Source organism: Carassius gibelio, chromosome B7, assembly GCF_023724105.1.
Source record: "Carassius gibelio isolate Cgi1373 ecotype wild population from Czech Republic chromosome B7, carGib1.2-hapl.c, whole genome shotgun sequence".
NCBI classification, from domain to species: domain Eukaryota; kingdom Metazoa; phylum Chordata; class Actinopteri; order Cypriniformes; family Cyprinidae; genus Carassius; species Carassius gibelio.
Window position 1 is genome coordinate 8,771,686 of NC_068402.1, and position 27,855 is coordinate 8,799,540.

At 35.2% G+C, this 27,855-nt stretch overlaps 1 protein-coding gene across 1 annotated transcript in view; it reads left to right on the forward strand.

Moving 5' to 3' along the window:
- Positions 1–27,855, forward strand: part of LOC127961344 (ADAMTS-like protein 3) — a 150,144-nt gene that overhangs the window by 68,191 nt on the left and 54,098 nt on the right. Inside the window, exons 4-7 of the mRNA XM_052560422.1 lie at positions 8,148–8,275; positions 14,532–14,577; positions 18,584–18,820; positions 21,814–21,940. Of these exons, the coding sequence (XP_052416382.1) occupies positions 8,148–8,275; positions 14,532–14,577; positions 18,584–18,820; positions 21,814–21,940 (538 nt within the window). The remainder of the gene's footprint in view (positions 1–8,147; positions 8,276–14,531; positions 14,578–18,583; positions 18,821–21,813; positions 21,941–27,855) is intronic.

Genomic DNA, 27,855 nt, shown 5'->3' on the forward strand with positions numbered 1-27,855 from the left:
GAATCACTGCTGCAGACTCGGGCTCCAAATTAATCACTACTGTTTTGAGAATCACTACTGTGCAGACTCTGGCTCTAAATGAATCACTACTGCACAGACTCTGGCTCCAAATGAATCACTGCTGTAGACTCGGGCTCCAAATAAATCACTGCTGTGCAGACTTGGACGCCAAGTTAATCACTACTGCTAGGGCTGCAGGATTATGACAAAAATCATACTTGTCGATTATTTCCTTGAAATTGTAATTGCGATTATTAATTTCGGTTACCAACATTTACATCGAATGATGTTTATGCCATTGTTTGATGCAACTGCATGCTGTATTTTTATATGAAATAAGTTGAAATCACTGACTGAAAAACTTTTGGTGTTTTTCTATAGTATTAAGCCTCAAATGTCAAATATACATTGGATTGGTTTCTTCTTTAAATTATTAAAAAAGCAAAAATATCAACACTATTATAATACAGAAACTAAAACAACGGAAAACCCTTAAGATAATGTAGAAAATAAAAAAAAATGCATCGTAAGCATGCAGAATAAAATAAGTGGACTTTGAATGATTAATTGCCACTTTGAACGATTACATAATTGTGGCATCCATAATTATAATTGTGATTAGAAAATGTATTCATTGTGCAGTAGAAACCCCCTACTGCTCAGACTCGGGTTTCAAATGAATAACTTCTGCTCAGACTCGGGCACCAAATGAATAACTACTGTTTTTTTACAGTTTATGGTATAATCACCTCCCATAACTGTCATAAAGATTGCGTTCCCAAATATCACTGAATGCAAGATGACATTGCAGTGTTTGTTATCGCATTTTGTCTGCGTCCTGGCGTCCTCAATTGCAGAAACTTTCATTATTATGCTATGATTTGCACCAGGAAGTGATGATTTTATTCTCTTGAACACATGGTATGAAAACAGTGGTTTAGTCACAAATGTTTTTGCGATTATTCTAATTATGCACACAAGTTAAATGAGTAAATTTTGATTGAAACAATGCCAGTGTTGGTTCAGTTCACGAACTATTTAAAGTTCTGACTACAATTCTATTAGTTTAGATGGTATTCTTAGTTTTTAAATGGCTAATTGAAAATGGAATATTGGTAAAGCTCATAATAAAATATGTAATAACTTCTTAAATTTAAATTATTATGGTAGTTAGAGTCAAAAATAAGTATGAAGAAGACCAGGCCCACCAAAACTAAAAAACAAAATAACTTTTTCCTGTTGTCATGCCATTGTTAACTGAGTAATCACCCAAAACTAATTATAACAGGCTAAACTTATTGTGTTCATTAAGGGACAGTCTAGTGCTACAGGTAGGATTTAAAATAGTTTTTAGGGACATTTCAAAACCCTGGATGTCTTAATGTCTGTAGTGCACATTTAATGCCTTTCAGTAAAAATAAAAATTTTGAATCCAAAATATGTGTGTTATGGTTCTGTTCTGTTCTCGTTAGTTATTAGTTAACTCTCTTCACCTGTTTTCCCCTCGTCAGCTGCCCTACTTAAAGTCTTCCGTCTGTTTAGTAGTTTGTTGGTTATTGTTTTATGTTACATGTGTTTCTGCTACCCTGAGTTTCTTCCTTGTGTTCATGTGGATTATAATTAAAGTAATTTTTTGGATTATTTGAGATTGAGGGCTTGGAGGGATGCCCTGCCCACTCTCCTGCTCCTGAGGGTGAGCTGCAACTGGTCACTGGGCTGTATTCAGAGGAGCTTATGGACATCTTTAAAATGGACTTAATAGACTGGTTTGGAAAGTATTGCCCTGAAGCTCCTGCGTCTCCACTGGTTCTGCCCTGCTCATGTCCTTCTGTGTTCCCACCCAGCCTCCCACTCCCTCCTCCTCTGTATCAGCCAGGCAGTCCATCAGCCCTGTCTCTGCTGCCTCAGGAGAGCCCTCAGCTCACTCTCAGCCTGCAATGTCCAGTTTTTTGGTTGTGCTTTGAGATTTCCTGTCATCGGCTACCCCAGGGTCCCCTGTCTCCACCTCCAGCCTTTGAGACTCCAATTCGATCCTCCGACCCAGGGGAGACGAGGGAGCCAGGAGCCAAGGTGGCTCCCTCGTCTCCACTGTGGCCAATCATCCCACCGGGCTCCCTCTGCCCTCTGGCTCCATCTTGGTCAGTTTTCGACCATCCGCCACCTCGGGACTCCACTCCGCTGGCTATGCCTCGTCACTCCATCCCTCTGGCTCTGTCAGACTTCTCCTTCCTTTCCGACTACGCCTCCATCCTCAGTCACTCAGTGTTACCCTGACTCTCCGTCTGCTTGGCTCCATCATTGGCTCCTCTTCCATCAGCTCCCCTGGTGGGGTCAGCCACAATCCTGGCTGGTCTCTGGCTATCTGCTATCTGGCTACACCTGCTCCAGGCTTCTTCCTGGTTCCTCTTTCCCTCCATCCCTCTCTGGCACTATGGACTATGCTCCCTTTCCATTGCCTGCCCAACGCCCGCCTCCTTAACCCCCACCTCCTTAATCCCGACCCTACCTCCTCTGTTGAACTTTTGTAGGCACGAGGACGTGCCGTGGGGGAAAACTGTTACGGTTCAATGTAATCTTCATCTTCAACGCCTTTTTATAATAGAGACCGTAACAATTGGGTGGAGGGAGCCTTTGATTTGATTTAAATTTGATTAATGATTCCGAATTTGATTTAATGCTATGTAATGGTATGTTTATAAGAATTGCATGCAAATATCAGTCATGATGTTTTATTTTTTGGCCATCTTGAGTACAGCAGCGCTAGCAGGGACGCTCAGGAACTCTGCATCTGGCAGAGAACAGGCTCTGATTCATTAATACTGTATAATCTTCCTTAAATTTGTAATTCAAAACTACACATTGAGCATGTAAGACTTGCGTTTTTCTAATGTTACTTTTACTGCCAAGTTCTCAAAAGAAATTTGGTCAATTTGAGAGATCTTTCATTTATTTTGTTAACATTTTATTGCATTTATTCATTAAAATATAATCTATTCAAATAATTTTATATATATATATATATATATATATATATATATATATATATATAATTTTTGTTTTTTTGCTAAATTCAACATTTATGCATCTCTAAAATTGGGTTAAAGCTCTGCATCATGAACCTCATGCTAACATTTACATTAATGTTGCAATATTGGCTGAAAAGGCTCCACTGTAGAGTATTTTTTTCCTTGCCATAAACTGATTATAGTAATTCATCTAGTGACTATTCGGCTACACAAACCGTGATTTGTTGCATCTTTGTTTGAAAGTACTCCTGGAGGAGAGAACGCAAGTGACAAACAAACATGATCTATCTAACAAGCACATTATTTGTTACAACCAAGATCTTTCCCAAGGAGCAGTCCTGGCAATCAGAGGCTTTACCTAAACTGACAAGTATAGAGAAGTTATTTGAGGTCGCTCAATATTCTGGAGCACTCTTGTCCAAAATATACTTTTAGCTCACTCGGTTCCTAGTGTTGACAAATCAAGTGAGACATGGGAATATGAAATGTATGTCTCTATAGACCAAGTACTTTTTTTCTGAACAATGCAGTGTTGCTGGCTTTTTGAGTTACCTTTCTGTTTGCCTACTGTGCTCTCTCTAGAACTTGGATCAAACCAATTGTTTGAATCAAGTTCAGCTTTAGATTCAATTGGATTATATACTAAATGTATTGAACAACATTAATGTTGTATAGTTATAATCCAGACGTACTAGAGAAATATTGGCTTGGAAAAAAGTACATTGAGTTCTACAGTTGGGTGCAGTAAAGCTAGAAATGTTGGCAAGAGCTTAGAAGTACAGTGGCCAAAATATTGGACACTCCATTTCCAGTGGACTCAGAGCGTTGTCTCTTAGGAAATTGCACTGATTTTAATCTCAGACACAACCACAAAATAAAATATACAAACATTGCTTTCATTGTTGCTAGGAAGTGCATTGCACTGACCTGGAAGTTGAATTCCCAACTCGATCACAAAATGCTTACCTCTGCAAAAATACACCGAGTTAAGAAAACAGAATGATGAATTTAGGATGATTTTAATCGAATTTTGAATCTTAATAGAATTTTTTATTGCATTTTCATCCTAGTATAGTTTGTTTTGATTTAAAATGAACTTGATTTTCTAAAAAAAAAATTAAAAATAAAATTATAATTTAGTTTTAGGTTTTGCCATTTTAGAACAAAAATGTTAAATGTTAAAATGTTGCTAACTGAAATAGGTTGAAGCTTTTCATCTGTATAAGCAGAAAACATTTTTAATTATATATAAAATGGTGAAATGCATTGGTTTAAAATAATTTTAGGATTATTTTAATATAAGTAAAAAATTTTACTATTTTTTCTGTCTTTCAATTTCAAAGTCATTTTTAAGATTCCTATATTTATATAAAAATACCTGATTTTCAAAATGATGAAATTTTCTAATGGAAATGTACGTTTGTCATCATTCAAAAACTGTGCTGAACAAGTTATGTACATAGCAACGTTTACTATTTCAGGTTAGGGAATTTAAATTTTAAACTTGATGCATGAAAAATAGATGCCTTATCGGTCTCCGTTATTATTTTATAAGGAGTGATTTAGGGTATGTTGAGGCCCAATTAGGCTCTATGTACTTGCGCTCAAAATGCTAAATTGTCATAATGATGGGGAAACACAAACTAAACATTCAGATTCTGTTTATTTAGCAATTTTCACTTCATTAAACCAATACAGAACAATACATAAACAACTCTCACACAACTGAATGATTGCAGGCAGGTGTTGGACACAAGAAATAATATGGAGAAATTCCCACACGCTGCCATAGCTTTCAGGAAATCCAGCATTTACTGAAATGTTTTGGCCTCGCAACCTTCGTAACACAAATTTCTTTCACTTCATTAAAACAAACACTAGAAACATAAACGAGGTTCATTTAAATCTGTTGGACTTACAGATTCTAGTTGAATTAAATAATGACAGGCTATGTTTGGCATCGAGAGTGTGTATGCATCTGAATTCAAAGAGTGAATATTAAGTCAATATGAAATCATAATGTAAACAAAGTCAGAAATCTGTGCGTAACCGGAGAGAGGTGTTTGGTTTTCCTCTGAGCTGCATTAGCCAGTGTTGTGAAACGACACGTCTGTCCGTCGGAGAGCTCAGTCTTGAGATGCTGTGGAGACGCTGAACAGCACGTCTGTGTGTGGCTGCCAGTGCAGTCTGCCATCTTCTGCTCTTATTTTCTCAGATTTTCGCTGGGATCTCTGGTGTGTCGTTTACTGGGCGCTGCTGAGGCTATTAAACAACACTGAATATTGTGGGTTTTCTGAGTCACGCGTTTGTTGCATGGTCTCTCTGTCATTTACTTTCTCTCGTTCATTCTGGACTCAAGTAGTTGGTCTCACTGCTGGAACGGCCTTCATGCTGAAATTTTATTTATTTATTTAATTAATTAAAGCAACATATAACTTAATCTAAAAAAATTAAAAATAAAAGTACAAAAAAATCTATATATATATTACATGTGTTTTCAAAGTTATTTTAGTCACATTTTTACTTCTAATTAATAATTTTATCAATTTTAATGTTATTATTATATAAAAGGTTTAAATAATATATATATATATATATATATATATATATATATATATATATATATATATATATATATATATATATATATATATATATATATTTTTTTTTTTTTTTTTTACAATAATTAAAAAATGTACATTATACAGTATATAACTGTTATGCTCTATTAAATAACATTTAATGTAATTAAATGGAAGTACTTTTAAAGGTGTTACTCACTGAACTATAGCACAGAATGAAATATTTCTATCGCTATGTAATGTCTGTTGAGTACCATTGTTTATACACAGGGCTTGACAACCATTGCTAATGAAACCTGAACTAAGCGAACCTCTAGCTAGCATTAGCCAATAGGGTCCTCATCTTCAGCATAGACACCAAATGAGTGTGGACATTGATGTGAGCTCTTCAGGTCCCATTTTCAGGTCAGCGATTTGTAATAAGAGGAGACAGGAGTAAACCGTCTGCTTTTGTACCTGGTGAGCCTGGCGAGAAACCATAAAGAGGTCAGGAAGTCTTATAGAGGAAGAACCTGTGCTAGTAACTTTTAAAACAATAGGGATTTGAAATTTAATCTGAGGGCAATTTACAGCATCTCTCTTGACTGGAAAGTTTAGTCCTCAGGGAAATGGATTGCTGTTAGATCATTGTAAAAGCTGACATCCCATCAGTGCTGCGAGGCTAGCTAGTCAAAGCCCACTGCTGCTTGTCTGTTTTCTTTGGCGACTACTGACGGGCAGTTTAACTAGGACTGCGGTCCAACATGTGAAATTAAGAAAGCCTCTACACACACACATTCATGGTAATAGAACTGTACAAGCAGAGATGTTACATTTTCCAAACGAAAATGAGCAAGAATTTGTAGAATGCCGAAAGAAACTGGCCTTTCCCACAGAACAACTGCACATTATCCATCAGAGGAGCCTGGTTAAAATAGATGTACACTGCTGTTCACAAGTCTGGGCTCAGGGAGATTTATGTTTATTTATTAATTTGAAAGAAATTCGTAATTTTATGACACAAGAATGCATTAAATGATCAACAGTGACAGTAAAGTCATTTAATAATGTTAAAAAAAGATTTCTATTTCAAATAAATGCTGTTCTTTTAAACTCACTATTCATCAAAGAAAAAAACGATTGTCGTTTCCACAAAATAGATACATAGACAGATAGATAGATAGATAGATAGATAGATAGATAGATAGATAGATAGATAGATAGATAGATAGATAGATAGATAGATAGATAGATAGATAGACAATAGACTGATAGATAGATAGATGGATGGATGGATGGATGGATGGACGGACGGACGGACGGACAGATAGATAGACAATAGACAGATAGATAGATAGATAGATAAACAGACAGACAGACAGATAGATAGATAGATAGATAGATAGATAGATAGATAGACTTACATACAGACAGACGATAGATAGATGGATGGATGGATGGATGGATGGACGATAGATTTAGTTTTCATTTAGATAATTTAGTTTTCAATGATCTTCACTCCATTTTTAGTACACAACAGCAGTTTAAGCTCCAACAAACCAAATTAAAGCCGTAAAGATAGTTACTATCCTTTGTGCACTAGGTTTAAAGAAAACCACATGATAGCTTTGCTGGATAGACAGTTTTTACACATAACAGAAGAGACTACAGTGCTGAAATGGGGGGGGGGGGGGGGGGTTCAGGGATTAACAACTAATTTTCTTCAAAATTCAGACTGTCTATAAAATGCCACCATGCTTACGAAGCAATAAAATCAGTGATGTCAGTCTTGACATGTCATTTTTAAATCTTATGTGAAATGAGATTCCTGAACAGAGTTGTTCCTAGACACAACACAAGTCTCTCGTGTCTTACTGTTTAATTACAGTCTTGGTTGCTTTCGGGATCAGACACATGGGAGGTTGTGTTCAGTAAATGTGAGCTTCAATTGATTTGACACCAAATAAAAAGGCGGTCAGAGTTAGACATGAGTATATTTTGCTGTATAAATTGTATCAACACACAGGAGAGTTTGAGTGGGTAAAGAAATCCAGCAGAAGTATTCTGGAGTGCTGGGAGCCTGGCTAATGTTCAAGGTCAGTGTGTAGCCGGTGTCCAAGAGGGAATTACTGGTGGGAAGAAAGAAGCAGCTCAGTGGATGGGTGGATGACCAAACATAAATTATACTGGAAAATCAATTAGTGTTTTTTTTCAAAAAAAAAAAAAAAAAAGTTCATCCAGCAATAGCGATATGATTTTTCAGGGCAATACGAGAATTATAAGACCAAAAATAGAGGGCATTGAACTGGCCATTCACACCAAGGACGGTACTTTATAATGATGAAGATATATTTTTAAAAATGAAAAAAAAAAAAAAAAAAAATAGCCATTGAATTGTCAACAAATCAGCAAATGCATGGTCATTCAGATTCATACCTTTAACATCAGAAATTGACTGCAATGAAGAATGAATTCTGAATTTTAATCTTGGATTTAAGAAAATGTTTAACATAAATATGTATTGCAACTTGGTAAATGTTGATGTTTTTGTGTCTTGCAGTCCTCGAGAACGACCCGTTCGGATGAGGAGAGGGACACTGGTTGGGACGCCTGGGGCACGTGGAGTGACTGTTCTCGCACCTGTGGAGGCGGAGCCTCGTATTCTCTACGCAGGTGTCTCAACGGAGTGTGAGTGAATACACATACATGCATTTATATCTCCATGACACCTCAAACACAAACCCTTCCTTTAAAGCCACTGTTTCAAAATTATTCTGATGGCACATTGACTTCTAATAAGGCGAAAGTTATACTGTATGTAAGAGAGTACAGTATGTAAGTTTGGTGAGCATGCACGGAATTCTGTGAAGATGGCAGATTGCTTTATGGCAGCAACATATCTGTACAGTATTACACTCTAATTAAATGATATATTTACGATACATTCAATTGCAATGCTATATTGATATGTACTATTACATATTAATTGATACACTTTACAGTTGTAAGGTGTAAAATATACTGGCAAGCAATCATTTCATCCCATAATACCTGAAACAATATCACCATAATAATAATAATTATTATTTAATTTTTTGTATTGAATCACTAGCAATCAGATCTAACAGGATTTTTTTTTTTTTTTTTGCGCAGTGTGCATGTGCTTCAAAAAGTTTGTACATTTTAGTCACTCTTTAATATCATTGAATTTTATTGCTTTATATCAAAGAAAATGGCTTCTGTAAACAAACAATGCTTTTCTGAGAACAGAATTTATTTGTTGTCTGTCTTCACACAGACCAAGCATAGTAAAAATATATATCTGTGTTTGTTTTGTTATTGTGCTTTATATGACAGTGCCACAGTTGATTTCAGTCGTCAACAGCAGATATCTGTCATTGTGATGTCAGGCCGCTCATGGTTATGGCTGACCTCAGAGAGGACAGAGAAGTGCATAATTTCCAGAAAGAATGGAAAACATGACAGATACTTTGGATTTAACAGTCTGTGTTTCTCCCTCCTTCTAATTCTACTTCTATTTCTGCCTCACTCACTCCTTCTAAAGGAAAGGAAAAAAAGTTTTGTTGCTCAAACAATAATGTAAGTACACATGCCATTAATTATGCATGTGCATAATTTACATGATTTAGAATACATTACAGCGAAGTCGTTGTCATTAGAATGAAGCCAAGAGAATTGAATCATTCATGGATACGGCAAAATGTGTTTTCTGGGTATAATATTAGTTTTGAAATGCTAATTGGCTTGTTTTGTTTTAAGCCAATTTTAGTTTCTTGAACATCAAAATGTAAACTTTGCTGACTAAAAAGTAGAGATGTTCCGATACCCTTTTTCTCTTCCCGATACCGATTCCGATACCTGGGCTCAGGGTATCGGCCGATACCGAGTACTGATCCGATACCTGGGTGTGTATCTGTATATACAGCTGTATATACTACTAGCCCTGTGTAAATTGCTAGAATTCTTTTTATGGTGTGCTTCAGACAGATCCCTCAATAAAACATGAACAAATACATGGTGAACTACTGTATTTATTACAGTATTTTTATTATCTAACATGAATTTGACAGTATTATTTATTTTCATATGCAAAAAAGAACTTCAAATGCAGCCAAAAATCTAACACCGCAAACTAAAAAAGGTATTTAAGTTTTACAATATAACTGTATAAAAAAACTGCAACAAATAAGTCTAGGAATATAAAAAAAGATCTATTAATCAGATAATCTCTTTACAACAAAACAAGTAAAAAACAAGCAACCATCTAGGCATAATTATTATTATTATAGAGACGTATTATTATTACTGTAGGCTACAACAGTAGCTTTATATATTGTCAATTTACTCATGTAAACCAAACATTTATTTTAATGGGCTGCCATGAAGATCTTTGAGTGTCTGTGTTTATGATATGACAGTATTCTCAAATGAAACGGTAAATTCTCATGAAGTGACGGTTTATGCGTTCGTGTCCTCATGACACACAGCAGAGACTACAAAACAGCGAGCTCTCGCGCATCTGTGCCAGTCACCCACAGAGATGTAGATTTTGCGGGAGTAATATTTAAATAGTATTTTGCAGTTTAATATTCACAGACACTAGTATATATTCGGCTACTGTCTGGAGCCCTGCGCTTTGACTGAAGCGACTGAACGCAGCTGCCGGTACTGAATATACTTGAGAGTCTGTAACTACCGGTACTACAGAGACATACTGCTAACCACTGATCTATAATATAGAAGCGGCTTCACTGTCTTTTGGCAGTTTAGAATGTGATGAGTGATCCAGTCATATATAGATCAGGGCTGCTAACGCGTTTTCATTTCTTCTTCGCTGCTCTAAACAGGGGTTGCTTGTGGCAACACAGCACAACTTCCTGTGTTTTCAATGCATTTTGAGCAGCGAAGAAGAACCGTGCAGCGGTTAGGCAAAGCTTGCGGTCATAACTAGGTATTTTTTAAGAAAATGGTATCGGATCGGTATATGGGTTCATGTACTCGCCGATGCCGATGCCAGAATTTGTTGTGGTATCGGAGATATTTCCGATACTAGTATCGGAATCGGAACAACTCTACTAAAAAGTAAAGTTGGCTAACTTTATAATTGTTAACTTTGTGAGGCGAAATATCTGTTTTTTCAAATGTTAAAATAGAACATTTTCCTATCCTTAAATATATTTTTTACATATTTATTAAACCTGTCATTATGTCCTGACAGTAGAATATGAGACAGATAATCTGTGAAAAAATGAAGCTCCTCTGGCTCCTCCCAGTGGTCCTATTGCCATTTGCAGAAATTAATCCGCTCCCGGTAAGAAACAACCAATCAGAGCTGGTGTCCGTAACTTTGTTTATGTTCAAAATGTAGAAAAATGTATATAAGCGAGTACACCATGAATCCATTTTCCAAACCGTGTTTTTGGCTTGTCCTGAATCACTAGGGTGCACCTATAATCAGTGTTTATATTCTGACTATTTTAGATTGCTTCAGGGGGTACCGCAGCTGAGTAACCCAGTACCTTTGTGATTCTTCATAGACATAAACAGAGAGAAGTAGTTCCGGCTATGATGTTCTTCCGCAAGACGCAAGCAGTTCTGTTTATTAACCGCTAGAGCGTCAAACGTTACAGACTGCAGCTTTAATATTTTACTTAACATTAAACTTGAATATATATGCAAGAAGTCCCAGCCAACTAAACTCAAAGCAATGAAACAATTCAGAGTAGTTGAAATCTGTCAGTTTCGGGAACTCAAAAGAAAATGAAAGTTCAGAATACTAATAAAAGTAGATTTTTTTAAAACTAATTGGTTTCATATAAGATTGCCCTACTCAAACCAGATAATTATTTTGAGCAACACTTAAGCAATGGTGCAAATTTCGTTCAGTATGGCAATCTTAAATTAAACCAATGAGGTTTCATAGATGTTCAGTTGTTATGCTTTCAAATTTCTTGACATTTGTGTGTGTATTTTCACAGTATTTTCACCTCCTAACTGCTTGAAGGTGCAAAGGTGGCGCTGAAAGGCCAGTACAAAAAAGGCCAGTAAAAAAACAAAAATAAAGCTGTAGAAAAATACAGTATAATGAATTACAAGGCTGTAGAGAAATTACATTATTGTAACCGCTATAATCAGTCGTGAACTAAAGTGGGCCGGTCTTAGACATGAAACTCAAGGGTTAAAAATGACTCCAACTCCGGCTCAGTTGTTAGTAAAAGGTTTGGTACAGTACTGAGTCCCATTAGCCAATCAATGCTGCCATGATGTTATTTTCCTACGGCTTTGGAGTAATTAGTCACATGCCATTTACGACTCCGATGATTGGCTCCAAACCTGAGAGATATTATGTACTTTCGACTGACTTATTGCCATTGAAATGAATGGGAACGCTAACGGATAGCTCTTTCCAGGTGTGTCAGACCTCGCTGAAGCAAACAATGTTTTGATTGCACAGCAGTGGAAATCACCCAATGAATGACTTATTTAGAATTGTTTATGCACATTAATACTGGGATAGATATCTGTTTTTTTTTTTGTTGTGTTGGATGCAGTTGTGTTTTTGTTTCACACTGCCCATTACTTCATTGCTGGAGGGTAGATGCCAAGAGTTAAAGCAATGCACAGAAAATGGAAGTCATGCGCCATTTAAGCCGCGATACTCATTTAAAGCTAATTGACCGGTTAGATCCGACTGAAAACAAGAGAAAGGGCCAATTATGGCTTGCTTTCAGGTCTCATTGGAAATGCTTCTGCTGACCCTCAACGTAAAATTGTTCTCATTGATTTGCAATTAAATGCTTCCTGTGTGAAGATTCATTTTTTTCCAAGAAAATTCTAACATAATGCAGAATGGTTTCAAGTCACTTTTATTAATTTCCCCTGTATAAAACCTTTCAGAAGTTTGGGGCCAAGATTTTTTATGTTTTTGAACTCTTATGCTCTCCTTGGTTAGAGTTATTTGATCAAAATACAGGAAAAACAGAACAATTATGAAATATATATTGTTCTTGAGTTAATTTGACACATAGTTTGGGAATTCATTATTCAAATATTTTTTTTTTTTCTTCAAATCAATAACCATTTTGATATTTGAGGCCATTTCGTCCACAGAAAAATGTCTTGCACAGATATTAAACAGACCATCATGAGTTTTCTGTGTGCTACTGGAATAACCTCGGCTCTCTTCCTGCTTTTGTTTATTGTCAGTAGAACTTTAGAAGAGCTGCAGCGGTGGGCCAGCTTGTGTTGTGATTGCGTTCTGCTGATTACAGGAAGATCTGGAAGTGATTCCACAGCTGATTATGTGGTCAGCGAACAAAGACGCTCTTTCTGAATCGTAGCATCCGAGCAATATCGCTTGCACACAGGCCAGAGCACCTGTTAAAGAGCACTGGAGCAGAAATAACAGACATTGATGGTTTGGAGTGGAGACAGGGAAGGCTATAGATGACCTGAAAGAGAAGAATGAAACATAGAAAAAGACTTAACTAAATAACTATATTCTGCCCCTTGAAGCAGCCTTAAGAATGCAGTGCATACTTGTTGAATTGTTAATTACTGTGGGTTACTGTTTAAAAACTTGTGGTCAGTAAAATTTTGTAAAAAAAAAAAAGTGTTAAAAATTTAGCAATAATATACAAAAAAAAATCTAATTTCTGTTCTTTAAACAATTCTCAAAAATAAAACCAAAGTATCGGAATATGAAGCAGCATATTGAGAATTTCTTTTTCTATTTTTCTATTTACCATTTTCATTTATTTTAAAGATTTAAAGATGTAGTTTTTATTATTAATTATGATTTATTCATTTTTCTTTTAGTAATTAGTTTTCTTGATGACTACTTCAAATAGAAAATTGTGTATATATTTTATTTTAATTTCCGTTTTAGTATTTAACTGTAATAACCCTGTTTCTGCACTATAATGTGAAGCTGAAGACAATTCACCTTTACCATCACAGGAATACATTTTCTTAAAACAAAAAAAAAACATATTGCAATAGAAAACACTTATTTTAGGCTGTAATCATATTTTTCAAGAGAACTGTTTGTAATATATTTTAATTACAAACTGTGATTGATCACTGAATCTATATGAGCTGCATTCTCTTGCATGACTAATTATTTGATCTGATTGCCAAATGGTAGTTATGTTTTTGTTTTGTTCAGTATGCAGTGCACTGTGCAGTATCCAGTGAATAAATGCTAGAATTTCATCCTTCATCATTTCGCTCAAGGGCAGGACGATTGCAGAGAAAGATTGAGATCTTAATAACAGTCTGGTTGCATCTTCCTTCTACCCTTTAGAAGTCTTGTGATGTGAACCATTTCTGTTTAGGGTGACTGCTGCTCTTCTGAACGGAATTAATAAGCTGAAATATGATAGGCTAATGTTTTTAGGCTGAGTTAATTTAGAAAGTCAATATCCTGCTGTTCTTCTTTCTGGTTTTCTCTTTATTTCTGTGTCTAAACATCCTCTTCTCAATACACATTGTTGCATATTTAATACAACTGTAGCTGGATTCATGTTTTTGGAGAAAATCACAAATTGCAAATAGTTTCATGTTTATTATTATTATTATTATTATTATTTAAATGCACTTATACTGAAAAATATTTCAGAATGGTAATTATTATTTTTATTTTTTTTGTAGAGGGAATTTTTTTTCTATATAGCATTTATTCATTTTAGGTTCTCAAGAAGCGCACAAATAGACAAAGAGTCTCACAAACAAGTGAGCAGTTTAAAGAGAGAACAATCAAGAGCAGGTCTGAAAATTATACTGTAGGAATAAATAGTAGGATGTTCCTTTCCCCTTGATAATGTACTGTAATATTGAGACAAAAGATGGAGGGGCTGCGCCACAAACAAGAACAATGACTTTGTAACATATCAGATTTTCTTGTTTTGTGTTTGTTCCACAGGAACTGTGAGGGCAGGAACATCCGCTACAGAACATGCAGCAATACAGTAAGTCAGTGTTATGAGGCTCACCGGCAATCTGTGTCTGCAGAAAGAGGTTTGCATAGAATCTTATTGATCTGCTTTTGAGGGGAGGGGCTTACCGATAGGTCAATTGGAGCTAGTACCCTCATACCCATAACCTGTACTCATTTGGTTATTCATCCTGTTACCAGTAAGAGTGTGAGTGTAGTTTAAATTCCATAGTGCATTTTTTTATTCAAAAATTTCTCTGCTTCAATAAACTACTAATTTGCTGCTTATTATAGTTAGGTAGTTGTTAAGTTTAGGTATTGGGTAGGATTAAGGGATCTGAAATATGGTAATGCAGAATAAGGCATTCATTTGTGTCAATAAGTATTGAAGGGGTCATATAACATTATTTGGTGTAATACAATGCGTTTATGTTCTTTAAAGTTAAAAAACATGAATTTCCTCATATTGTATATTATTGTTGCTCCTCTCTGCCCCGCCTTTCTGAAACGAGTTGATTTTTACAAAGCTCATCGATCTGAAAAGCTAGGTGTGCTCTGATTGGCCAGCTATCCAGTGCATTGTGATTGGCCGAATACCTCAAGAATGTAACGGAAATGTTTCGCCCCTTAACATCTAGAAATACACAGCATCTCCACGACATGATGGTGGTGGCAACAGTACTACAATGAGAATAAAAGTTACAACTTCTTTCTTTGAGTAAATATTTGAGCGACCCTAGGCAAATCTTCCCACAAAGTAAGTTGTGAGGCGTGTTTAAACAAGGCAATTTAGGAGGGTGTGGATGAGTTGTAACTTTTAAGGGTTAGTTCACCCAAAAATGAAAATTATGTAATTAATGACTCAACCTCATGTCGTTCCAAACTCGTAAGACCTCCGTTCATCTTCGGAAAACAGATTAAGATATTTTAGATTTAGTCTGAGAGCTTTCTGTCCCTCCATTGAAGCTGTGTACAGTATACTGTCTATGTCCAGTAGGGGTGTCACCATTCTCCAAATCCTCGATTCGATTGCATTTTCGATTCTAAGGTCACGGTTCGATTCGATTATCGATTTTTACATTTATTCTCTTTAAAGCACAGATTGTCATTTTTCAAACTAGACTTTTATGTAATATAATATTTGACCTTTGTTTGCAATGTACCACATTACACTGTCAAATTTAACACTTTTATTAACAACATAATGTAACAACTTATATCTTTAGTCAATTGAAAACTTAAAATAAACTGCCATCCAGTTTCTCTTTTGTAAGTGCAGTCACAAAAGATGACATTCAAGTTCATAACAAAACAAACAAAAACAATAAAAAATGACTAAACTAACCTTCAAATTTTACGATGTATCTATTTAAAAGATTAAAGATAAAACGCTTGTTAAACACTTCAGTCATTCATTTATATATATATATATATATCAATGGTAGAAAAACACTGGCTTTTGATTAAAATGGTCCTTGAGACACATGGGCATCTAACTGCTCTCAAAATGAGTTTGTCCAGTGGTTGGGGACTTTATATATATAGAGGTGAGATGATCGAGCGCGAGGATGTGGGGAATGAGCATAAGCGTGCGAGGGCTTTTATTGCGCGCAGAGTACATGTCACGCGCGCGCGAGAGTTTGAAATGAGCTCGCGGGCACCCGTTTCTTCACATCCGATTCAGTTTTCCTCTCGCGGAAGCCATATAGCGCGCGCGCCAGCATCAGTTGAATGCTCGGTTATTTTTGTCATTGATTTGCCGTCATACAACGTGGGGGCGTGGCAGCATCGACGATTCCATTTTTTAATTCGAAGTTCGAGACTGTGACTTAATTTCGATCGATTTCGATTTAAAATCGAAATCGTGACACCCCTAATGTCCAGAAAGGTAAGAAAAACATCTTCAAAGTAGTCCATGTTACATCAGAGGGTCAGTTAGAATTTTTTGAAGCATCGAAAATACATTTTGGTCCAAAAGAAAATTGACGACTTTATTCAGCATTTTGTTCTCTTCCAGGTCTCTTGTCAATCCGCGTTCATGACTCCGCAGTGACGCTGCTGACGTTAGTCACAACAGACCCGGAAGAGAAGACAATACTGAATAGTCATAATTTTTGTTATTTTTGGACCAAAATGTATTTTCGATGCTTCAACAAATTTTAACTGACCCTCTGATGTCACATGGACTACTTTGAAGATGTTTTTCTTACCTTTCTGGACATAGACAGTATACTGTACAGACAGTTTCAATGGAGGGACAGAAAGCTCTAAGACTAAATCTAAAATATCTTAATCTGTTTTCCGAAGATGAACGGAGGTCTTACGAGTTTGGAATGACATGAGGTTGAGTAATTAATTACATAATTTTCATTTTTGGATGAACTAACCCTTAAAGAAAAAATAACTCTTTGGGTTTGAGACTTTAGTCTTTGCGACTTTTCCAATCTTATTTATGCGCAAACAGCTGTAACACTCCGAAGAGAAAGGAAAACTTGAAATTTCATCATATGACCCCTTTAATAAACAGCCAGCATGCTAGTAATATGCATGTTAATAAGTAACTACAGTAGTTATCAGTAAAAATTGGTCCCTAAACTAAAGTGTTTAGTTTGAATGAAAAAAAAAAAAAAAAAACTGGCATGGAATCAAATGATTTTCATGACATTTAGTCATTTTTGCTTTTATTGTATTAGGCTTGATCAGTGTAGTCTGATTCGTGAACAAATAATTCTTATAACCAATTGTTTAACTGATTCTTTGAAAAATTGTTTAAATTGTTTAAAAAAAAAAACAGTTAAAGGAGTTGTTATGGAACCAGAATGGTGCCCTATGATTCAGTCAATAGTCCCCAACCACTGGACAAACTCATTTTGAGAGCAGTTAGATGCCCATGTGTCTCAAGGACCATTTTAATCAAAAGCCAGTGTTTTTCTACCATTGAAGTGGTTTCATCTGGAATCACATTCCTCCTTCACCCACAATTCCAATCAGAGCCATCTGGGAAAGATTCCCAGCATAACATTTATCCCATTTCCGTCAAAACAGTGAGAACTGATGCTCGGTCTTCCCTGTCAGGCTTTATAATTGCTGTTGATGAGGTCCATTGTCGAATTGTTCTTTTTGTTTCCATTACGATTCTGACGTTGAGGACTTGTGATTTGTAATCGCTCTATCCGATGGAGACGCTTCAGTCATGGGCATCACTGATGATCTTTGCACATGGGGGCTTCAGAGCCGGTCGGATGATTAAATGAGTTCAGAGCCCCGAGCTGCAGAGGAAGAATTGTGGTTTTCTTTAGTGCACAGGAGATGACATAGGAAATATTGTTTTTCAAAACATGGAGGCCTGCCACAGTTCAATTACACTGTCACCATTCGTTAATGCACCCAGTCATCTGCATAAGCTTTATGATGTTACACACATGATCACGATTTAATCTCGCCACATAGAAAATAATATTTCCAGTGCCAATGTTAGGTCAGCTGTTATTTTTGGGCCTTTTAAATATTAGTGTTTCTATTTTGTAGGCAAAGTTGATGCTGAGTAGTAACTCATTATATACAGTATAAATAAAATACGTAATCCGATTCCAAAAATTAAACACTTGTTAATAGATTATATAACATTTTAAAATACTCATCAGACTACATACACAAAATGACAGTAAATTATTAATAAATTACATTCATAATTCCTCCTCTAATTCTTCTGTAACAAATTAGTAAAAAAAAAAGTTTTTATTTTAAAATAATTTATAATATATTACATTTAAAATAGTATTTTTTAAATTAATTAATTTAGTTGTTTTAATATCCATATGGTACAGGATTATCCTGTTCAAACTAATGTGATAAATAAGGTTAAATTAATAGAAATGTAATCAAAAAGCTAAAATACTTAATGTAGATTGTTACCAACTACCATTTCCAGCATGTAATTAATATTCAGTGATGTAATGCACTTCGTAAGAAAATCCACCTAAAGATATTAATTTTTTTTTTATAGTTGCCAAATCTTTCTCTGTTTTTCTTCCAATCAGGACTGTCCTCCAGAGTCAGGTGACTTCAGGGCTCAACAATGCTCCGCCCACAATGACATCAAGTACCAAGGACAAACCTACGAGTGGATACCTGTGACGTACGATCCTGTTTCACCCTGTGCCCTCCGATGTCAAGCCCGGGGGAAAAGCCTGGTGGTGGAACTGGCGCCCAAAGTGTTGGATGGCACTCGGTGCAAAGCGGATTCTCTGGATATGTGCATCAGTGGGATTTGTCAGGTGAACATCAATTAACTTAAGCTACGTAAACTGACAGTGAGGCACCCTTTGAGTTCAAAAATATTAGTCCATGACATTATAAGAGTTGTCATAAGTGGCACTAAAACAAGCATTAACTGTTTTCTATACCTGTTTTACGTGGTGTTGACAATTTCACAAACAGTTACAAAGAAACAGCAAGTAACAAAGTGAATTAAACGTGAGATTTTAAAATGTATTCTTTTCTTTTCTTTTATTTTATTTTACAGTGTAGGGGTGGGTGATATGACCAAAATCTTATTTCATGGTGTGAGTTATTACCATTTCATTTCATGATAATAATATGGATCACAGTAGAGTTATTTAATTTTTTTTTTGTTATTAAAAATAAGACAGACACAATAGCAGTAAGATACTACATTATACAAATTCATTAGGATTTGAATAGTAGGTTTATTTAACAGTAGCATTTAACCAAATAATAGAACTAAAATAATAAATAATATTTATTATGATAATATAATTGTAATGAAGTAAATATTATAATTTTGATAAAATAATTGTTAGTGCACATGCATGTTGTATTGCTTATCCACTGGTATGGGAGAGAGAAGAACTTTTTTCAGATCGTCCATTGTTTATTTGCTTGATTTTGGCTGATTTTGTACTTTGTTTCTGGCTTGGATTTGTGAAATATTCTATAAACGACTGTCTAACGGAAGTGGGAGCTTACCAGGTGCACTTGAACGCAGTGCGAGATGGCAGAACTCCCAGAAAACCCAAAAGTAAAAACTGAAATCTGAAAATGTTATTTATACATAAGCCTATTTAAGTGAGCATTTACAGCGCTTAGGTTAATACATCTGTCCTTTAAAGTTCAGTCTAGGCTTGTTGATGAGGTGAAGAACACTTTTCTGAAGCCAACGCCACTCAGTATTTACGAGGGAGAATTCTTGACCTTTTCAGCCCTGTTCTGACATGCATTACAGTAATATTAGCACAATGAGAATAAGCTTTACAGTTTTATCCAATTCTTTTTCAGACTATATATGGATCAAGTGTCCATCCACTAAAGTTACCAAACCATCTGTTTCTGCCATAGTATGAGTCTTTTTCACTGCGTGTCCAAAGGCTTAATGTTATTGTTTGGTGGTACTGACGCCAACAGGTTTTCCATCCTGGATATTTCTAACAGCATAACTCACATTTCCTGAAAATATAAAAAACTTGCAGCTAAAATGGAAAGATAATGAAATAATGACCATAAACATAGGAAAACTGTCTCTCTTTTTCAGTGTTACATATGTGGGGATTTGGGGTATATTTAGGTCATGATTCTGCCAGATTAACCTCAGTTCTGTGTCTTTGTGTGAGCAAAAGAGAGAAAAAGAGGCCTGAATCGACAGAAAGACAAGGAATCGAGTTTCCATTTGACCATGGCTCTGGTTTAGGAAGTTAAACACAGGATTTCCAAAAACAGGGTCTCCAATTGCTTGGAAACTAACATAATTACTTGCATACATAAAATAGTTTATTTAGCACTAATTTTGCATTCATTTTGCAAATAGCCTTCCAGTGCACCTAGAGCGTGAATATCTGTTTTTTGAGCTTCTTGGCTATGTTTGATTCACTGGATACCAAAAATAGACTGAAATGTGTCATTATTTAACCTCATATGGGACGCTTTTCCAATAGGGATCACAAAAGGAAATATTCTGAAGGATGACAGGGGATGAATGCTATTAAGCCCAGAAAAAAAAGCACCATAAAAGTAGCCTATATGACACAATATTATCACAATATTCAAAGTTCTGTGAAGTCATTATCTATTGGTTGACAGGCAGGAACAACTTATAATACAACAACTCTTGTTGTGGTTCTGTATATATATTAAAAAATTTAGTGTTCTGCCACTCTGCATGGTTTAACTTCCATTTGCTCTTGCATACTGTGTAACTGAAAAAAATATATACATTTAAATATATGCAACTCTTAATATTACAGCTTTCTATGTGTTTATTTATTCCTTACACAATGATATCACATGGCTTGGAAGACTTGGAATATAGTGCACAAATCTTACATTTATGGAGAGGTTTTGGTCAATTGTGGAGCTCAAAAGTATACATCCCCATTTAATTTTGTTGACTAGAGCTTCTGGCACATTCAGCTAAACTTAACTTTTCTGTTCCACCGAAAAAAAAGAAAACACAGATGGTACATAAATGATGACTGAATTTTCATTCTTGGGTGAACTTTCTTAATGTTTTCAGTAGACATAGCCTCTCTGTTTTCCATCTGGCCCATTGCAAAGAAACACAATGCACTTAAACTAAATCAGATACAATCATCAGTATTCAATGTAGTACTGCACAGTAACTGAATTCGACAATGTTGATGAAACTTCTCTTGCATTGCACCGAATCTGACCTCAGTCCCCGTGTGTATTAGGTAAATTGGTGTAAATGAAGCTTGTCTGTTTACTTGTGCTTGTTTACCAGAGCTACTGGGTAAAGTCTTGCTGTTTGCTTTCTCTGGCTGCTTTCCTTATTGCCCCGCTAGTGTAAACAGAATTTTGTATTAAACCTGGGCAGCTTTTCTGGTGCAGATGGTTGTTTCCTAGAAGAGCATCACTGTCAGAAGCACATCTTTCTGGGTAAATATTGAGGAAAACTGGAGGGAACATGTATGGGGATGAAAACTTATGAAAAAATATTCTTTCCATGTTTTACATGTTGGCTCTCCATGAATTTTTATAATGCTTGTAAGAGCTTAAACATTGTAGTTTGGAGTCGTGCGCTGGCTAGTTTCTCAATCCACATCATTTTATTGTCCGTTTCTATTCTGTTGAGGAGGAAGCATGATTTGTCAGTTGCCTCTCAGAATAGTGTTGCAGCAGGAGGGATGAATCAGGAAAATGTTCAATTCAAAATACCTTTGTGGATCATTTGGAGTCTGAGTCAAGTTTCCTATTTTGCCTTTTTTCTGAGTTATGCCTCTGTATTTTCCAACAGGAAGTCGGCTGTGACAGACAACTGGCAAGCAACGCTAAAGAGGACAACTGTGGCATTTGTGCTGGAGACGGTTCCACTTGTCGACTGGTCCGAGGCCAGGCTCTGCCACACGTGTCACCTGAAGAACGTAGGTACACGCATACATGAGCACATGTTTGTGGTTTTGTTTTTAGACTATTGCTCTGTTTTTTTGGAGCATCCTGAGCAGCCAGTCACAACAATATTGGATCAGCCCAGGGCCATAATCACCATAGACACTGTGGGGGACTGCATCAGTGGTTGTCAATGTCAAAATTAAAGTAGGTGGAGTTTACTGTTCACCATTTCGGTATCATTTAAAACTGAATGTGAGGAGACAAGAAATGTTTGGGGTATTGAAAATGTTAGGTACACAAATAGCAGTGAATTACTTTCCTAGAATTAGAGCATTTCCTTTGCTATTCTGTTCCTTTTTACTTTATAAAAAAATAAAATACACCAGGGTTCAAGACTTCAGTATTTTCTTGGATCAACCGATGACATTTGGACAGGAATTGTTTATAAATATAGTTAGATTTTGACTTTTTTGTTTTGTTTTGTAATTGTAATTGTAATTGCATTTTGATATAAAAATTGTGATTTAAAATGTGTTTTGTTTTGTAGGGTTGCACAATTTGGCCTTAAAAAAGCCATTTTATATAATAATAAAAAAAAATAAAAAAAAAATAATAATAATAAAGTCAGCTAATAAAGTGCAAAAGATCGCACTCATGGGCACTGCACATATCCTTCGTAAGGTGCTTGGGTGAATCGCTGTGATCTCTTGTATAATTGTTTTTAAGAAAACAATTATAATATAAATTTTACAATAATAATAATAATAATAATAATAATAATAACACCAACAACAAATTGTTATTATTATTATTATTGTTGTTTTGTTGTTGTACTTATGATTATTATTACTGTTAAATATAAAACAAATAAGAAATATTATTATTGTGACATTTCAGTGTAACTGTTTTTTTTTATATATTTTGACTAACTAATTGTCTATTTTTTGTGATAAGACATAATATTGATACAAAATATTATTATGTTGTAAAACCACAAGTAGCCTTTTAAGCTTTTCTTTTGTTGTCAGCAGGCAGTTCATAAGGGCTTTTCTTTACAAGTTTGGGAAGATGGTTGGCACATGTTGCATTACCAAAAGCAATCCAAACTCAGAGCAGATGCAGAAATAAGCAGTTCTTATGGAGCAGCATTGACTACGATCCACCCTGAGATACTGAAAACACTGGATCATTACTGCTCACTTGTAAATGAACACAGTACCATGCTTCACTCAGAAGCACATACATATTTATTGTATTGAATCAAAGCTAGTTTAATTTAAGGTGATTTAATAAACACAATTTCATTTTTTTGTTTCGATTAACTGTGCTGCTCAACGTGATACTATACATCTAAATAAGTCAGTGGACTTTTCTCCCTTTATCTTAAAATGAAATGTTTATTACTGTATCAAATCAAATAATCCTCAATGTTCAGAAACTTATGTGTTTTAAGCAGTCTTACATTCCCTGTGGTCTTCAGTTAGTGCAAGCATTGGCGGCTTTATTTGCCTGCTTAATTTATGTGAATGCCAGCAGACGGATTGTTTGCATTCTGGGACTGAAGATAGAGTTATTGATTCCCTTTAAAGCGTGTGAGGGAATCTCAGCCCATTTGAGAGAAATAACACGCTTCATGCTGTGGCTCTTGCTTGTAAATAGCTAGATGTCATTTATTTAAGATTTTTACCCAAATACTCAGTTTTTGTTTCTGTCTGCTGGGCAAGTATTGGGGTTTTAGGCAGGATGCCATTGCTGAAATCATGTCTGTTTAAAAATATCAAATAACAGAAGCGTTTCATATGACAACCACACCCCAAATTAATTAAGACAGCTAATTTTTATTTCTGTACGGCTGAATGTTGCCTTTAAACATTCCAGCCTGAAGAACACAAGGCTATTTCTGTGGCACTGTGTTTTCGCCTTGAGTTTTATATTTGTTTTGGGAAGATTCTGCGGTGTATTGTGTTTGGTGGCTGCTGAGGATTTTTCCTCATCCAAAAATTCCTTTGTCTTACAGCAAAATGCTCCACCGACTTTGATTAGTTGGCTGCACAGGCAGCATTTTAAGGCATCATAAGCACACTTCCCACGCAAAGGCTGTTCCAAAGCGTAGGAAGCATGACTTAGCTGACTTCTAAGATACCTTTGGCAACATCACATGTGGAAAAATGCGTTACGATGACCCCATGTGAGATGGATGACACAGTACAGGATAATTATAAATATACACTGCCGATCAAAAGTTGGGTTGGTAAGATTTTTATGTCTTATGTTTTCCACTGCTTCCTTTCTTGAGAAAGAAAATACAGTAAAAACAACAATCAATTTGAAATATTATTACAATTAAAAATAATTGATTTTCTTTTTGAATATGTTTTCAAATGTAATTTATTCATGTGATGCAAAGGTGAATTTTCGGCGTCAACACTCCAGTCTTCAGTGACAAATGATCCTTCATAAATCATTTTAATATGCTTATTTTTTACTGCATTATATTTTTGTGGACGTTGTGATGTTTAGTAAGTATTTTGTGATGAAAAGAAATTCAAAAGAGCATCATTTGTTTGAAATAGATTTTTTTTGTCATTGTTTTTGTTACTTTTGATCAATTTAATGCTTGATTGTTAAATAGAAGTATTAATTTTGTCATATTTAAATAATAAATAAATCATACTAACCCCAAAACTTTGAATGTTAGTGTACTTAATTTCTTCAATATCAGATTATTTTCTGTATGTTTTAATGGATTGTTATTAGCTCAGCCGCATGCTAACACCAAATTCTATTGAACCAGTTGTGTTGTAGATCATAGATTGTTCCAAATCGGTTTTGTTTCAGTTGATGCTTCCTTAGGTGTCTAGCAATGTAGGCAGTAGAAAGCAAGGCAGCTCACTAGGTTTTGGAGCAGGGCCTGAGCGACTGGAACTTTTCTCCTAACCAAAACGTTTTCACACAATCATGCTATTCATTTTCAAAGCCTGTTAAAGCAAAAACGAGGTAACTCGATCCAAACAAGTTATGCATTCTTTAATAAAAATCCGTCTCACTAATAATTCACATGCGTGGCACTGACATGTAGGCTTCTCGTAAGTCGTCATGAGGTCTCCAGATGGAAGTCCAGTGATCGGATAGGTCATTCCCCAAAAGACTTCAATCCAGTCTGGATGATGGTCAGGATTCCAGAGCGTCACATGGATCTGTTAATATTAAAGCGCAATAAAAAATTAAATAAAATAAAAAAGCTGCTAATGAGCCTCTGGCTCATAAAATTCATTCCTTTTACTCTGCAGTGACTCATTTCTGCATTTTTGAAAGGAGGGCGAAGTAAGCACAGATGCATTATGGGAGCGTTTGTGTGATTTTAATTTAACTTGCTGGTCGATGCTTCTTTGTGGAGCAGTTAGTCATATTAGACCGCCCCCCCTCCCCCCCCACATCGTTATAAACAAATTTGAAGTCACACTTGCATGGTTGGGTTGTTTTTAAAGTGAATGTAATTACGTCTTGGGTATTTTTTATTGGTAATTTTAAAACGCAGCATTGTTTGAGCATTTTTTGCCCTGTTTACAACAGAGTGGTGTCTGAAACTTTGTTTCATTATAGCAATAAATTCCAGAACTTTCTAAATATGTTTCCAAAAGTAAATATTTTGGGGCTCCCATGATTTTGGTGCATTTCCAAGCCCTATAATTGCTGGATGCAGTGAGCAATTGCTGAGTGAAGGGAAAAACACCTCTTTTCCTGCACTAATTCCTACTAATGCAATAAACTGCATTAACACTTAGCATCTACACAAACCACTAACTTTATATTTGAGCCAAAAGTTTATCCGTTAAAACTGTTAAAGAACTTATTATAATAATTAATAATAATAATTCCTTACATTTATATAGCGCTTTTCTAGGCACTCAAAGCCCTTTACATAGACAGGGGGTATCTCCTCATCCACCACCAGTGTGTAGCATCCACCTGGATGATGCGACGGCAGCCATAGTGCACCAGAACGCCCACCACACACCAGCTTACTGGTGGAGAGGAGACAGAGTGATGAAGCCAATCAGTGGATCTGGGGATTGTTAGGAGGCCATGATGGTCAGAGGCCAATGGGTGAATTTTAGCCAGGATGCCGAGGTCACACCTCTACTCTTTTCGAAAGACATCCTGGGATTTTTAATGACCACAGAGAGTCAGGACCTCGGTTTAACGTCTCATCCGAAGGAAGCTAAAGCTACAAGCTAAGAATGTTCGCTGTTGAAACCAAGGACACTTAAAACACACTTTTAACACTCTTACTATATTTATTTGTCCACTAAAAATGTCCAAGGGCTGACATGTATAAAAGTGTAACAGAATATTTATGATTTTTTTGTAATTTTCTTTGTAATATTATGACTGTTTCTATCACTTATCATGTATGTTGTTTAATAGCTTTCTATGGTGAAAACGACAGTGAAGGAAATACAATTTTAAACAATTTTCTAATAAAATATCTTCATTCCTTTAAAAAAAAAAGAAAAAAACAACATAACAAAAAAACACCTTGATTTTATGTGTTGTAAATACAGTGACATAATATTTCCAGTGTTTGCATATTTTTATGAAAAGTTTTAATGATCATGATTGGAAATGAAGGGCAATAAAAAAAATATGTGAGAGAGTGATATTTACATTAGTTTTTAGTTATTTTGCATACACTTGTCTCATATTTCATATGTGAAAAATAAATCTGTAGTTTATCATTTAAAATACAGATTAAACATCTGTTAAAAATCAATACTAAAAAATTCCATAATATTTACATTGTGCATTGGGCTGTATTTTTATAGATTTTTCTTAAAGACACAAGTTTTGATAAAAATTGTCCCTCTAATATCATTTTGGGACTAAACTTTTTTCAATGTTTTAGTTTTTTAATTGTTGTTGGTTCCATGTACTATTATTAACTAGATAATTATTATGATGTTTTTTTTTCTTCTGTTTTAATACAGCACAGCAGAAATAACACTATGCAAATGGTTAATATTGACTTTGTTAGTAGCAAGCAGTTCAAACAATGTAACAAAATTATGACCTAAGAAATAAAATGAAACAAATACGAACAGACATGAAGAATAAAATTGTTTTTAACTTAACAAATACTCTCAACAAATTAAAAATAGTGTTTATTTAAATTTTCACACACTGAAATACAGCTTTTTTTTCCCAACTTTAACTTTAAATGTTTTGTTTGTGCCTTTGAAATTACTCCTACTATCCATGATTAGGCGTATTATTTTGTGGTTTAGGCTCAAAATAATAATTTTAAGCACAACGTGTTTTCTGCAAATGTAATTGTGCAAGTAAACATTTTTTTTTATAATTATTTATTCATAGGTGTACATTCACACCATGATATAATTAAGATGTTTGTGTGGATTCATTTGTGAATGCATTTTGCTTTGTATTAGAAAAACCTTTAAAACATTTCTGGGGACAGTTCCATTTAGGGACACAATTACAAATACCAGGACTGTCCCCAGAAAACAGGGATCTGGTCATCTTGTTTTATCAAGTATGTTCATATTTTTAAGGAATCCCATTTTCATCCTTGAACATGACACTAAGATGCAAAATGTTATAATAATAATAATAATGATAATAATAATAATAATAATAATAATAAATTCTGTCATTTATTACTCTTTTGTTGTTCAAAAACAATTCCAAATATATATGTCTGAACATCCTCAGAAAAAATCTTTATGGAAAAACATGAGGGTCAGCAAACAATGACCGAATGTTCAATTTTGGGAGAACAGTTTCTTCACTCTGTGGGATTATCCTTGTAATAAGTCTCTTTGTGCAAGAAATCTAAATAAAGAATAAAAAGAAGTAGGGATACAGCGTAACTGGAGAGATTTCCTGTATTCCTCCCATTCTCTCCATTATCCTCGTTCCGCTTGCTTTT